Source organism: Trypanosoma cruzi, genomic scaffold (genome assembly GCF_000209065.1).
Source record: "Trypanosoma cruzi strain CL Brener 1047053517171 genomic scaffold, whole genome shotgun sequence".
NCBI lineage: Eukaryota > Euglenozoa > Kinetoplastea > Trypanosomatida > Trypanosomatidae > Trypanosoma > Trypanosoma cruzi.
In genome coordinates this window covers 490,296-505,618 of record NW_001849568.1, presented here as the reverse complement: position 1 = coordinate 505,618, position 15,323 = coordinate 490,296, and the positions used below count along the sequence as shown (strand labels likewise).

The following is a 15,323-nucleotide window of genomic DNA, read 5'->3' as shown; positions in this document are numbered from 1 at the left end:
ATTTAATCCCAGTGGAAACGTCAATCCCCAGTTCTTGTCGTTCTCGCCTTTCCCCTTCTTCTGCCCTCCGCCTCTCTACTCTCAGTACATAAGAGCAGGCTGTGCTTATCTGTGCCCTTGCAAGAGGAGTGACCGTATCCTTTCTTTTAAACTCCCTCCAATGCCTGAGAGTGACAATATATTCTCTGTTAAGCTTATGTGAAGCCTCCGATAGCACGTAAAACTCCTCACGCTCTTTTTTCAGCTCTTGGTACGACGGCAATGCCTTTATTGGGCTCAATAACACTTCGTCTTGGATGAAGTCATTGGGGCTACTTAAAAGGTCCTTCAGATAGACGTTCTCACTGAATTCCTCAACGCCCCTGCCGTCAAAATAATTCTGAAGGAAATCATTCAGCCCCATGTTGGTGGTGCGTTCATTTCCCTCCAGCAGTAATTTATGCAGCCGACTGTCAGGAGTCCACTGCGGTCGCACTTTACTCCCCACCGCATGTCGAGCCGCAGCGTCGGAACCATCGCCGGAGATGCCGCTTCAAGGCGCCATCACAACGCCCGTGCGGTGAAGCATCCCACTCGCACCGCCCAACTGCGGCCAGAAGGTGCCGCTGGCTCCAAAGGACAGTCGCGGCTGTCTCGTCCCGCAGTCCCAATGGCGTTGGGCGTGGCACTCGCACGGCGGGGCGGCCGGTGCGCCATGCGGCCGCACTGCAACGCCTGTCGGTGAAACAGTCAACGCCCACCGCCCCCGCAGCAACACAACGTGCAATTGGCCACAACACCGCCACATTATCGCCCTTTTTTATTTTATTCACGTTGTCCGTCTGTTTGCCCCATCACTGGCGATAAAAATAACTCCGCACTCTCGCAGAGAAAGAAAAAAGCGCGATCCCACCGTCCCGCCGCGGGCCAACACTCTCGACCACCCACCGCCATTGCCGCACAGAAGACCGCAGTCACATCGCAGAGTCAGCACCACAATGTGCACCACACCATCGTGCAGTGAACAATGGACGAGACGCGGCCACGCATCGCCCCGCTCCATTTTCCCACCACTCAAGCGTTGCGTGCCCGCACAAAGTAGCAAGCAGAATCAGAGTGCACACAAACCCAATCAACACCCTCACTCGCTGAAGCACATTATTCGCATGGAGTAACAACATTTGGGGACACACCAGCAGTAGCAGGCTGCATGGAATTTCCCTGCCAACCCTGTGAAGAGACGCAACAACTCTGCGGAGTCAAAGTGGCAGCCCCTCGGTGTTGCCCACAGTTCACATGGCAGGAAGAATTCCACGCACGCATAGTTCCGGACACCTCGCTTTTTGAGTGCACATCAACTGGGCGTAAAAAAATACGCGTGCAAGATGGCATTTAAATACGTGATATCCTCAGCCTGCTTCGTTTGATGGTGTTGGCGAGCGACCCCACACAATCCAGTCAAAGTGACACGCCGGAAAGGATGGCGTCAGTCAATAATCATTAAAAACCACGCCAATGCAAAAAGCCGAAATTTGGGTTTGCAACCGAATTCGGGGGCGACGGTGGCATGAGAGTGTGTATGTGTGCAAGACCCTTCGTGGGACGGTGCTGTCCAATCCCGCCGTGCCCTGTCACAAAAGGGACAAAAAAAAAGAAGCACACTCTCCAGAAAAGGAGTGACGGTTGGGCAGTCAACCCCCGTTCCTTCTCACGTGACATCCACATATGTGCACTCCACCTCAAATACGTACCTCCCTGGACGCCGCATACATGACGTGTGGTTTCGTCACTCGTAATAAGTTTTTCCTCCTGCAAACAAAAAAAAAGGACGGCCATGGCGCAGCTCCACTCAGAAAAGAAATCGGAACAGACACGGGTGGGAGCCAGTGATCATAAAAAATAATAATAAAAGAGTGTAATAACTCCTCCAAGCCACGGAATCGTGCAATGTTCGTCCGTCTTCTTCCACATTGAAGCCACCACGACAGAACAAATGCAACAGACACATGTGCAGCACAATATCTTTCGCTGCCCCGCGTCCCATCTTACTTCCCATGAGTGCCACGGCGGTGGTGCCGGCGTTACATCTGAGATGACTCCAAAATATCAGGCAGCGTGCTGTGGAAAGTGGATGCTTGCCAAACGTGCCCGCGTTGGCGTCTAAAACAAAATGACATCAAAAAGAAAAAACCATCCGCGGCTCAAGCTACCCGTGTGTGGCCGTACTAAAGCAAACACTGAGACACGTGTGGAGCGACGTAAAAAGAAAGAAAAGGAGAAAAGAGAAACAATGAAATAATCCACAGAAGTACATCGATACATATATGCATACACAAAGTAATACATCAATCCGCATAATTCTTCGTTCCTTCTCTCGCTGTTCCTTCTACACAGCATCAGAAGCATAAGGAGCGGCAGGCATGCCCTCCCACACAGTCATCGTGCAACAGGAGGGAGAGTCACTGCAGGCACCCGCACAAACAAATAGAAACAAACCAACAAAAACCAACAATCAATGACGCTTTCGGTGCGGAGTCCGATGAGTGGCTGCGCAGCTGCACAGCCGTGGCCCCCACGCCCTCCCTCATATCAGCCAACAACGCACACTCACAACCTCCAGGAGGTGACGCGTCACAGAAGAGCCTCATCGATTGTTTTCCCTAACGTTTTCTTGAATGCATCCTATGGCCCGCACACCAGCCACCATCGTCGGGCACGTCCTCATTACTGAGTACAGACATGAAATAGAGAGAGCAGCAGCCCCCATATTCGGTGCTGCAGCGAAGAGCGTAAAACACACGCACACACCCGTTACGCATCCACGCCGGGCTAGCGTCATAGTTCGATAATCCGTTGTCGTCGATAATCGGTAAAATAAAATAAGAACAACAAACCAATCACCCAACCAATCTATGAATAATGGAAAGAAAGCAGATATCCGCCAGAAGCGTCCACGTTATGCCGCATCTGCGAGGGGCTTTGTGCCTTCTCGCCGCGTAGCGTTACTGTTGGGGGCGAAGCCTTTCCACCCCCAAAGGGAGAAAATGCGCCAAATCTTTCGTCAAGCAAAGCATCTTCACCTGTCCAGAAGAGCATAATTAATGCTGCAGCTCGCACTGGATACACGGTCCAGCGGGCTCAGGGCGTCTAAGCGAATGTCACCGGCCATGGGCTGCAACGGCGCAGCGGGTGGCCGGTAAGAAGACGCAGCGGTGGTGCCTGAGGCGTACGACAACGAAGTCACGTCGTGCGGCTTCTGCGTCTCTTCATTGCTCTCCTCGCCATCGCGCAGCAGCGCCTCCAGCCCGACACGCCGCGGCTCGCGCAGCTCCTGCCAGTGGCGGTCCTCCACGTACCACACAACGAAGCTGTACACAGTGACCGCAAGCAGCACAGCCGTCAGCAGCAGCATGATAGCCGCGTGCGCCCTCGCACCGCCGTCGCTCGGCACAAGGTGGTTGGCCGCGCTGACCACGCACAGCGCCGCAAGGAGCGCAAAGCTCGCCGTGTGTATCACCGTCAGGAAGGACGAGCGCATCATGTTCGTGAAGCCAACCACGCCCGCGCCCGCAAACAGCACAGCCGCCATGCAGAAGTACTGGACGTGGCAGCCTCCCACGGGCGGGTGCACAGCAGCAATCAGGCCCACCACACACAGCACCGACAGCTGGAACACGCACCAGTACACGCGGCTGCCCCTCATGCTCGTCAGCATGCTGCCGTACATCCGCTGCTGCGCCGCGGGGTGCCAATACCCGACGGGGTACAGCAGGCGCTCGTGCAGCGGCTTCCTCGAAAACTGCCAGTACCTCGTAAAGCTCGCGCCCACGTGGCGGGCAATCAAGTAGCACACGCCAGCAGGAAACGCCACACCGTACAGCACGCCAACGACACCAATCACGCGGTGCTGCACGCGGGCGCCAGGCATCGCCAGTGCGAGCACGGAGCCAAAGAAAATGCCGAGGTGCATCGCGTGCGCCACAACGTACGTCAGGCTCGGGAAGCGCATCGCCGCCCACGCACTCGCCGCGTCCACGCCGCGCCACCGCTGGAAGACCGCCGTCACACCGCAGTGCACGCACCCGAACACAGCGGCGAGCAGCGCGTTGCCCACCACCATCCACAGCGGGTCAAGGGCAGCGAACACCGACAGGAAGTACGGCAGCGCAGCGGTGCTCGCACGCTCCTGCACCGAGGCACATGACATCCTCGCCAACACGCCGAGCGCCTGCATCTCCAGGATGGAGCCCAGCCCGCTGGTCACCACCACGGCAACAGCCGCCGCACCCGCAACAACGCCGGTGATCGCCGAAAAGGCGCTGGCAGCGGCGGGCAGCGTGTCGGACCTGATCGTGAAGGACCCAAGCAGCACACCCCTGCAGCCGCCGAACACCGCCGCAGCGTCGCAGCGAATGAATATCGTCTCGTCGACAGCAATGTAGTAACCGCGGTGCACAGGCACAGCCAGCTCCACGACGGTGGACGGATTCGTCGCGTTACGCACCCACGTCGCGTTGCTCAGCATCGCTCCCCACGGACCGCCAAACCCACTCGGCTGCGTCGTCGACACAGGCACAAAGCTCAGGTGCGTGCCGAGCTGCGGGTCGCGTGCCCAACGAAACGGCGGCGGCAGCGCCACCATAAGCCGCGTCGGGACGGCGCTCCCACCGCCGCGGATGTCGTTCTGCGTCAGGCTCCCACCAGCCGCCGTCGTCGTCACGGCGAGCGTCGGGCACGCCACGTCGCTCCACCACAGCGTGCTGCTCACCGACGCTGTCGGGGTCCGCGTGGGCGGCAGTGCCACCGTCTCCGTCACCTGCAGCGTCTCCGTCGGCCCGCACTGCGTCGGACTGTAGTGCGTCGCGCTCGGCGTCGGCTTCCACGTTGGCGTCGGGCTGCGCTTCTCCGTCAGCGTCGCCGTGTGGCTCAGCAGCGGCATGCCGGGCGTGTGGTTGCACCCGTCCACGTGCGGCAGGTACACCGGCAGGCAGTCGCGCCCGTACCCGCCCTCAGCACAGCGGCAGCCGCACGACCCCGACATCGTCCTCGTCGCTGCCGCAAAGCAGTGCACGTCGGCGTCGCAAACGCCACACGCCACGGGACGGAATTCCCCGATGATGCCGGCGGACCTGTAGTCCATCGGCTGCAGCGCCTGCCCGTTCAGCGTCAGGCACCCCACGACGAACCGTCGGCCGGCGCCCCCGAGCGCAACGGTGCCGTCCATCACGACGGGCCCGCTGCCGGCGTTCCCGTGGAGCGTCAGCGTGCTCTGCACGAGCTCCGCACTGCGCGGGTACGACGGCACCGACAGGAGCCTGCCGCTGATGCTGTTGCCGCGCACCGACAGCCACGACCCGGACACAAACGACGCCGACCCCCGCAGCACCAGCAGCGCGCCATCCGTCAGCGCACCGGCGTTGTCGTTCACTACGACGGCGGACGCGTTGGCCTCCACACCGCTGCCAAACACCAACCCATGCGCGGCGTACACCTGGCTCCCCGACACGCGCAGCACAGCGCCCCCAGACGCAACCACGCGCGCACTCGCGTACAACGCATATTCGCCACCGAACACAGCCGCGTCCAGCGCGACACCGCCACCGACAAGCTCCAGCACGGCGCCGTCCACCACCACCGTCCGCCCACCAGTCATCACAGTCACGAGGGCAACGCCGGACACAATTAGCACGGACCGCACGAGCCGCAGGCCCGACAGCACAAGCACCGGTGCGTACGGCGAGGACTGCGAGCCGGGAAGATACACAAGCGGCGTCGGCCTCGTGGCAACCAGCAGGGAGTCCGTCACCGTCAGCACGGACCCCGCGGGATACGTGCCGGTCAGCACAAGCGCACCGTCCAGCGCCTCCACATCGCACACCGACAGCTCCACCGGTCCGCTCTCGTCGCTCCCCGCCGCCCCCGCACCGCGCAGCGCTCCTCCGCCCATCACGTACAGCACGGCACCGTTCAGCAGCGACACGTCCTGCACAACGATCCGCACGCCTTCCCGCGCCATCCACGGCACGTAGAGCACAGGACTCACGCCGTCCAGCACAACGTGGCGCAGCGTCACCTCGCTCGCGCCGGCAGGCACAACGAAAACCGACTGTACCGCCACGCCCTCACGGACAAACACGCTCGACGCAGTGCCCACAGCAGGCGGCAGCGCGGGAGCTCCCACAGGCACGCACGCCTCGCCGTACCCGCCGCTGCCGCACGCGCACACGCACACACCGTTCTTCATGCTCGCCGACGCCGTCCCGGGCGCGTAGCAGTGCGTGTCCCTGTCGCAGGCGTCGCACCCAGCAACGTCGATTCTCCCAGCGTCGCCAAAACCAGCCGCTGCGTACTCCTCCGCCGTCAACAGGACACGTCCACCGGCGTCGTTGCAAACCACCCTCAAATGCGCCCCAGCCAAGAGCGACAGGCTCAGCGAGACCATCCGCGGCAGCAGTGCTCGGTTGCGCACAAAGCTCAGCGTGCTCCCAGCAGCGGTCACGGCGCCAGCAGCGTAGAGCATCCCCCTCGAGACGCCGTCGTGCACGTTGCCCTTCACCAGCAGCATCGACCCGCCATCCAGGCTCACCGTCGAATAAAACGCCACCGCGTAGTCCTCCGTCGACAAAAACTCGTTCCGCACAAGCGCCACAGCAGAGCCCGACACGCTCACAGCCCCACGCACAGACACCGCGTGCTTGCACAGCAGGAAGTCGCTGTCAGCAAACGCCACCACGGAGCCGCCACTGGCAGCAACACTGCCCTCCACCGACACGCACAGCCCCAGCGCCGTCTGCACCGACAGCCCGTCCAAGTACAGCGCACCGCGCGACGACAGCGCCACGCCGCCAACAAACAACACGCCAACAGCGTCGCGGAACACCGCCGCCACATGCGTGCGCGCAATGGTCAGCACGCTCCCCGTCAGATTCACGTTGTGCAGCACGAGGCACGCGGACGCGTCGCCAAGGTCGTAGTCGCCGCGGTGCGCAACACGCGCCTCTGCAATCAGCACCGAGTTCACCACAGTGATGCGCGAGCCTGGCGGAAATCGGTTCGCCACCAACACGCCGCCGCCAGAGGGAGACTCAAGCCCGCTGATCAACACATCAACGCGCTCGCCAGCAGGCGGGTCGGACAGCCACCCGACAACGTACAGGCTCGCTCCGCCCAAAAACGTGCAGTTCGCCAGCGTCACGTTGCGCACGCTCCCTGACATCGACCCCACGTCCACCACAAAGTCCGCCGCAAAGGTCACGCCAACGTAGCACACCACCGACGTCCCGAAACTGACGTTCACCTCCACATCACAACGCACGTCCCGCACGCACAAGTCGGCGCCGTCGGTGCTCGGCGGCTCGGGAACAGCGACGGGCAGGCACGCATCGCCGTGGCCGCCCTCAGCGCACGTGCAGGCACAGCCATCACTCGAGGCCGTCGTCGTGTACGCGGGGAAGCACGACGCCGCGAGGGTGCATGGGTCGCTGCAGGTCAGAATGGTGGCATTGTACACGGAAGGGATGCTGCAGTTCGCCCTCTCCTCGTCGTCCACACTGTTGCACGCGGCCACAATAGCTCCGTTTGTGAGATCACGGGGCCCCGTGGGTATCCATAGCGCTGTCGGCGTGAACGTGCTGGAAATAAATTGGTTGCCGGACACAGACACCGTGGAGTCACGGAGATTCACCGTGGGGCTAAAAAGGGCAAAAGCAACCACTGGGGACACGCGGCAAAGGTTGTCGCTCAGCTGCAGCCAGGAGTTGTAGTAAATGTTGAAGGAGTAACCTGAAAAAAACACAACCGAGCTTCCCTGCATGTCATTGCCCTGAAACACAACCGCTGACAGAGACTCCGCACGTAACTCCCAAAGAAATAAGATGACGTACTTCACCGGCATCGTCACAACGTTGCCTCGAATCACCACAGCAGAGTTGTTCAGCACCTTCAGCGACGAAGACTGCCTAGACCCTCCAAGATGTATCAGCGTACCGTTAGCGCCGGCCATATGAAACGTGTTGCCCATCACCGCAAACACGGAGTGCCACGACACCCTCACCGCAGATCTGACAACGTGAATGGCGCTTGACGGTGCCCTCACGCTCTGAAACACATTGCCACTGAGCACCACCGCGGAGTCGTTGCTAATCACCAGCTCATTCATCGCAACACACGACGGTCTGTCAATGGCCAAACCCGAACGAAAAATCAGCCTCGTGACAATGAAGCGGTTCCCGCTGATCGTGATGTTCGTGTGCGGTGGAAACACACCCTCCGGGCTGAGCAGCGCGTCACAAAACGTGTTGCCGGTGACGACGATGTTCAGAGACCTAACAGCGGCGTACACGTTGCCCAACAGCAACAGCACGGCACCGTTCCTCCACGTGCAGCCATCGAACGTGATGTTCGCCACGTCGCCCGTCATCGCCCCGACCAGCACAGTCAGGCTCATGCGGCCCCCGCTGAACGTCACGTTGCGGTAGCATAGCCACGACAGCCCGCTTCCCACAGTCTGAGCCACCTCGGGGTACTCCATGTCGCTGATGCACTCACCAACCGGCGGCGGTGGCGGTGTGGGCGGTGGTGGCGACGGCGGTGGCGGCGGGCCAGCAGGCACAGGCGCCGGTACGCACGCATCGCCGTGCCCTCCAGCAGCGCACCGGCACTTGCGGTCGCTGACGGTCGTCGTCAGCGGTGCAAAGCAGTCGCCGTCCTTTGTGCGCTCCCCGCACGCGGCAACCGTCGTCGCGTTGGTGATGCCGTGGAGCTCCAGCTCTGCCGCCGTCGTCACCACACGTCCAAGAACCGTCAGACACCCAGCAAAAAACCGGTAGCCGGCGTCAGCCTGCGATAGCAGAGGCTCCGACAGCCCCGTCGAGCCCATCTTGCAGCCCGTCAGCGTCACCACACTGCTGCCGTCAATGCTCACAAAAGCGGAGCCACTGTCGTAGAACATCGCACCCAATCCCACGTCGTTGTCGCGCCAATCCAGCCAGCTTGACCGCTCAACGGTCCACAATTTGTATGCATAGACGGCGCAGGACACGGAGCCGCTGTTCCCCACCACGCGCAGCACGCTGTGATCCGACACGCTGAATCGGGAGTGCTGATACAAAAGGCTTGCTCCGAATAACATTGTATTGTTGAGCAGCGCAAAAACGGAGTGATCACGAACACTGAGCCTGTACACGTAGAACAGGTATTTGTAGCCCTCAAAGCTGCAGTACCGCGCGTACAGCGAGCTGCCACCCACCAGCGTCAGCGTACCGAACGAGTACAAACCAAAACCACCGTAACTCAAGGCATGCGCCCTGACGTTGCTGACCAACAGCGAAGAAGCAGTCAACACAACGTCGTGCAGCAACAATACGCTACACATGTTGTTCACGTTGTCCGGCAAATGGACCGCGGAGGACTGCACGGCGTCAACCTCCGTGACGGCAATGTCGCAGTGCAGCGGGAGGGCAAGTGAAAAAGCAACAACAGAGGACCGCATCACCGTCCGGCTCACGCGGATCAGGACGCCCGCTGACTCGGCCGCCTCAGCACCCCCAACAAACCGCAGCAAAGCCCCATCAAGGAATGTGCACCCAGTGAGCGTGATGTTGATTGGGAGATGCAGCGGCATACTGTCAAAGAAAAAGGTCAGCACAGCACCCGCGCCGCTGAATGTCACGCCCTCATAGCAGTGGTGCGTCTTCCACATCTTCAGCGTGAGGCTCGTCAGCGTCTGGTTCACCACGCAGCTCGTGTCGCCGTCAACGGCTCTCTCCGGCAAGGGCGACACAACCGTGTCGGGCACCTCAAAGGGAAGACACGACGCGCCATGCCATCCGTCCTTGCAGCTGCACGAGCACGAGCCGCGGTCCACCGACTCCGTCCCGGGCATGTAGCACGCCGCGTCGTCGTTGCATGTGCCACACCTGAACACAACCACGTCCTCCGGAAACACGCCGTCGTACGACACCTCCTTCTCGCCCTGCAGGTTGCACCCAACCACAAACCGCGCGGGCGGCTTCACGATCGTGTTTGACGGAACCAGATCAGCAAAGGGATAAGTACCTTCCAACTGACGGTTGTACGCAAGCGCCACGATAGTGCCGCTGCCCGACAGTTTAATTTTCTGCCAGGAATACGGAATAGTTAATACTGAAACTGCGCCCACGACATTGCCCTCCACACGCCACTGCGCACCTCCCTCGAGTGTCACCGATCCGTCCAAGTACAAAAGAGCGGAATACGAACCCTTCGTTCGGCCAACAAAGATGCAGTCCGCCACACTCAGCAGTCCAGCGGAGCTCACGGAAGTATCACCAAAAACATAAACACCATTAGCCGCGCTCATCGTGTTGTTCTCCACGAAAAGGTAGCCGCCATTATTCACTTCCACAGCGTAAACGCAAACAGATGATTCCAAACCGCTACCCCCCTCCGTTGCCCTCAGCGTATTTCCCTTCACAATAATCCCGCCACCATCAAGAACAGCAGCTTCGGAGAAATAAACGGCGTTATTATTCCCCTCGATGCTGTTGTCAAGCAGCAGCAGCGTAAAATTCGCACTGAAGTAAAAATCCAAAAATGCAATGGCGTGGCTCGACGTCGACACAATCTTATTGCCCACCACCAGTATCTGGGAGCTCGCGCCAAAACCACCCTCAAACTCCAACGCTCGAGAATCCAAAATCGAGGATGTCACGTTCACGTGCACGCGCGCACCACTTCCCCTGATCGACAGGCCCATGAGGACGCACTGCAGCAGCGTGATGTTGAGTGTCTGTTGTGGCGCGTTAAAGTTATACAAGTCAAGCACAATCGCGGCGGTGAAGGTCACGTTGACGAAGCACAGACCACGCACACCGGGATCAGGATCGTCCACGGAGCTGATGCTGCCACCGTGCACGCAGCGGACCTCCGTGTCCTTCGCATCGAGGAGCGGGAGCGGTCCAAGGCCGTCCGGAACCGCAGCTGGCAGACACGTGCCACCGTATCCGCCAGCAGCGCACACGCACTCACAGCCGCTGATGCTGCTCGTCCTCGCTGCAAAGCACACGGCGTCCACAGTGCAAACGCCACAGTCCAGCACCGTCACGGGTGCCTCAATGTTGAGGTCGACTCCGTAATCCGTCACAGGTGAGCCCCTTGCCTCGTTGCACAAGCCGTAGATGATCGGGCGCACGTCGGATGGTGGTGACCACTTGCTTGTCATGTGTGCGATGGTAGACGAGTACGAGCCGTACGTGAGTTTGTTGTGAAGTATCGACCACACACTCTGATCGCGGAACGCAACGCCGTTTTCGTCGGCCACGTACACAACGTAGGCGGTGCGGAACTCGTTGTCGCGGTGCACCAGCCAACTGCCGCCAGTCACGGTCAGCACGTTTGTGATGAGCATGGCAAAGCCGAGACGGAAAGTGCTGGACACAACCTGCAGCACGCTGCCGCCAGCCACCGCAACGTCCCCAAACACACACGCACCCCTGTAGAAGTCGTTGCTCGGCGCACTCCACGAGCTGTTCTGTATGGAGAACACAGAGCCACTGCTGACACGCAGGCCCGATGCAAGGGCGTACATCACGTGCGTCTGCGAATTGATAACGCAGTTGTCCATGTAGAAAACGCTGGACAGGTTCACGTCGAGACCGCGCTCCACGAGGATCGTAGCGCACGAGCCCCCGCCACACACCAGCGTCGACCGCGTCATGACAAACCGCGTCGACAGAAGCCGGACACCGTCCAGGACAAGCGCGGGGCCACACCGATATCCCGCATGGCCAGGAGTCGTCGGCACGTACTGCGACCCGCCAACCGTCGCGCGCAGCGTCGAGTTCGCCAGCAGCACACTCGAGTTCGGCGGCATCGCGCCATGCAGCACGATCGTGCCCTCCAGCGACGTCACATTCGTCATGTTGACGAGGGCGTGGGGCATCAGGCTCGCCGTGATCTCGCTGAGACCGCCAATCCGCAGCTGTGCGCCACCCGCAAGCACGCAGTGGCGCAGCGTCACGTTCAGCGTGTCAGCGAACGCATCCATCGAGCGCAGGTCCACCGCCACAATGATCGGCCCGCCGAACACCACCGAGTCGAAGCACGTCGTCGCACGCCCACCGCCAACCGTCACCGACTCCGTCAGCGTCACGCCACTCACGCAGTCCTGCAAACCACCACCGGCCCTCGCAACCGGCACGTCGAACGGCAGGCACGCGTCGCCCACGCCGCCGGCACGGCAGCTGCACACGCAGTCAGAGAACGACGCCGTCAGCGCATCGAAGCACGCCAGCGCGGCCGCACAGCCGTCGCACGGAACCACGCTCACGGAGGGCAGACCGGCCAAGCGGTAGTCGCCGCTGCTCCGCAGCACCCGGCCGCCGGCACGGTTGCACTGCACCGACACGGCGCCGCTCGTGATCGCCAGCCCGGAAACAAGCGTCGCGCCAGTGGCAACGCAGCGCGCAATCGACACGGCGCCACCGTCCAGCGTCACACCCGACAGCGACGCCACAGACGACGCCTCGCCCACCGCCCACACGTCGCGCAGCTCCAGCCACCCGCCGCCACCGATCGTCCCACCGTCGCACCGCACCAGCGACGACGCAACAGACCCCTCGACGCCCACGAAGCGCAGCACCGAGTCGGACACCGCAAGGTGCTCGCCAAGCAAAAGGCCGCCGCCGCTGCTCACAGCCGACACGTTCGTCACGGAGAACACCGAGTGGCTCCGCAGACTGAAAGGCGACGAAGACGCCACATGCATCGCGGACGCGGTCGGACCGCCCAACGCCTCCAGCAACACGCCGTCAAACACCACCGCGCTCGACAGCAGTTCCACGCCGCCGCCAACGTACACCGCCGACCCGCCCGCCTGCAACGACCTCAGCACAGTGTTGCTCACACGCAGCTGCGTCTGCAGCAGCGATGTCGCGTACAGCACAAGCGGCGACGCCACCGCGTCCATCAGCCCGCTCAGCTGGGAGTAGCGCATTGGCCCCGGCGTCACAATCGTCGAGTCGCGGACCGTCACGTTCGTGTGTGCCGGCAGGTTGTGCACAAACACGAGCGAGCAGTAGCCGCCGGACAGCCCGCTCACGCTCACCTCCAGGCTCCGGTCACGCGCCGGCTCGCCGCCGTAGCCCCGCACGTGGATCTGCGCACCGCCGTCGCACACACAATCCCTCAACTCGATGCGCAGCGCGCCGGGAAGCATCGCCGGCACGTCAAACACAACAGCCACGCCGTTCGTGATGTACACGCCGTCCATCAGCACCGTGTCCACGGCGCGGCCAACCGTGATGGCTCTGTCCACCGTGCCGCCCCGCAGTCGCAACACCACCGCATGCGCCGCAGGCATCCACGCAGCAGCAGCAGCCAGCGCCAACACAAAAAGAAGCGCCACACGCACAGCCGCAATGACCATGCACCGCACACGGTGCCGACTGCGCGGACACGCGCCCACCGCAGACCGCATCCACCGACCCAACCAGGTATCAACAGGACTGTCGTGGCGTGTCGCACTCGCCCCGTCGACCGTAACTCCTGCCTAACAAATCCCCTTTCTTCAGATGGGAAATCCAGAGACACAATTCCGATAAATCGCTATCCCACTACTACCAATCCTAATACCGCAAGTAATTCCTAACACCTTGAAACGATAGTTGTGCTGGTCAAGCCAAAGTATCTCTAACTGCACGGTCAGAAAAGGAAAAGGCAGCAGAAGCAGAAAATAACACAGCGGTACGCGGAGGCATCCGGCCACAGACAGTCCCCGCCAAAGCAAAACCACCGACAAAGACGCGCAGACACCACCACGCCGTTAACACCATCGCCCTCCCACCGCCCATGCAGCCCCACACAACCATACAGAGTGGCGCCATCCCAGCAAAAAAGGCAGATGGCTATTAGCACCGCTCTTGCAGGCAAAAGGCTCCACCACAGAGCAGTCCCGATGCCGCGAAAAACAAACAAGGGCCGAGACAGTACCACGTGGCAGCGTTGGAACCGGCGACCATCAAGCGCGTCAAAGGAAGAAATGGTGACACGGAAGAGGGGTGAAGAATTCGCCGTTCGCCAGCATAAAAGGCGTCTTTCCTCCCTTACGTGGGTCGGCATTGCAAAACAAAGATCGGCACCACACGCGCAAAAGGCACACACAAAAAGGAAGGATGAAGAAGTGCGGTGACGGCACTCAGACGCGGGGAACAAGGGTCCACACCGATTGTGCGGCCTGTTGACTCATAGACGTCCTGTTTTTAATCACGCCACTGTCCTGCAGTTCGTCAATCTGCAGGAGACTGAAAGGATGGAGAGAAGGGAAAGAGCGAAGGTGCGGCCCACATCCATCTCGGTTGGATGTGGCACCGGTGACGTCATCCCGTCAGGTCACCCGCAGCAAAGACCGTCACCGTCAGCGGCGGTCAGCGTCTTCCCTCTCCCACTGGGGCGCCATTCCACCGACGCCGTCGCTTGCCTCCTCCCCAAAAACACAACGAGGGAGAAGCACCCACACGCAACCGCCAGCACAGAGTACAAGAGGAGCAACCAACTACACTGCAATACCCATATCGTGTAATTGTCGTTAGGCTCTTACCCACAGTCACAAAAAAAAAGCAAAGCATTTAGGGGCAAATACAACCACAGCAGGGCGTCAGAAAACAAACAAACAGGATGAATGCTGGAACGCAACAGTGCATGGCAGCCCAGACAGTGGAAAAACACGGGGCATGTGCTGAAAAGTAAAAAGACGAAGATAAATCCGTCTTCCATTACGCATTCACTCAAAAAAAAAAAAAAAACAAGAAAAAACTGCACGCTGCTGCGTGACATCCAAATCGGTGCGCATGTCCCGCCTGCAGATAATGAAGAAATACGTCACACTCCTTCCAGTCGTTTAAACCCCCGGTGCCCACACATTATTGATATTCCACTGGGACACTCGGCGTGGTTTCGTGCACCCCATTCCATTGTCTCCTTTATTAGCCGGCGCCATCGGCGTGGCACACAAAGCCGAGCGCGCCTCTGATCAAACAAACAAACAGAAACAAGAACACTGAGTAGATCCCGCCGTTGTCGGAGGACCACAACACGGGGGGGAAATAAAAAACCAACCAAACAAAACAACGCGATGATGGCCCCGGGGGGAGCATGCTTCCACATGGAGGAAGGGACCTGCGCGGCGAGGGGGGTACAAAGTAAAATAAAATGGTTAAAACAAGGCGTCACAGAAAGTGGCAATTAATTTAAAAGAGTGCGTGGCCAGACGCATATGTTCCCGCTGGAGGCAGGAAGCCCTCACTGCAATTTCTCAGTAAAGGGCCACAATGCCGCACAGCAGCATCCGAGAGATGCCCCCACGCATG

General features: G+C 60.3%; 1 protein-coding gene and 1 pseudogene across 1 annotated transcript, besides 3 other annotated features; both read right to left on the bottom strand.

Annotated features, from left to right (window-relative positions):
* Tc00.1047053511829.20 lies at nucleotides 1-622 on the bottom strand (annotated as a pseudogene; the record flags this gene model as incomplete).
* Nucleotides 1-15,323: a sequence feature (areas not merged during assembly with more than two copies in the genome that could not be assigned to a particular haplotype).
* Tc00.1047053511829.10 (dispersed gene family protein 1 (DGF-1), putative) lies at nucleotides 3,056-13,435 on the bottom strand (the record flags this gene model as incomplete). Its single annotated transcript, XM_803148.1, has 1 exon — nucleotides 3,056-13,435. One exon carries the CDS (start codon nucleotides 13,433-13,435, stop codon nucleotides 3,056-3,058), a length of 10,380 nt encoding a protein of 3,459 aa, XP_808241.1.
* Nucleotides 8,531-8,578: a microsatellite.
* Nucleotides 14,744-14,769: a microsatellite.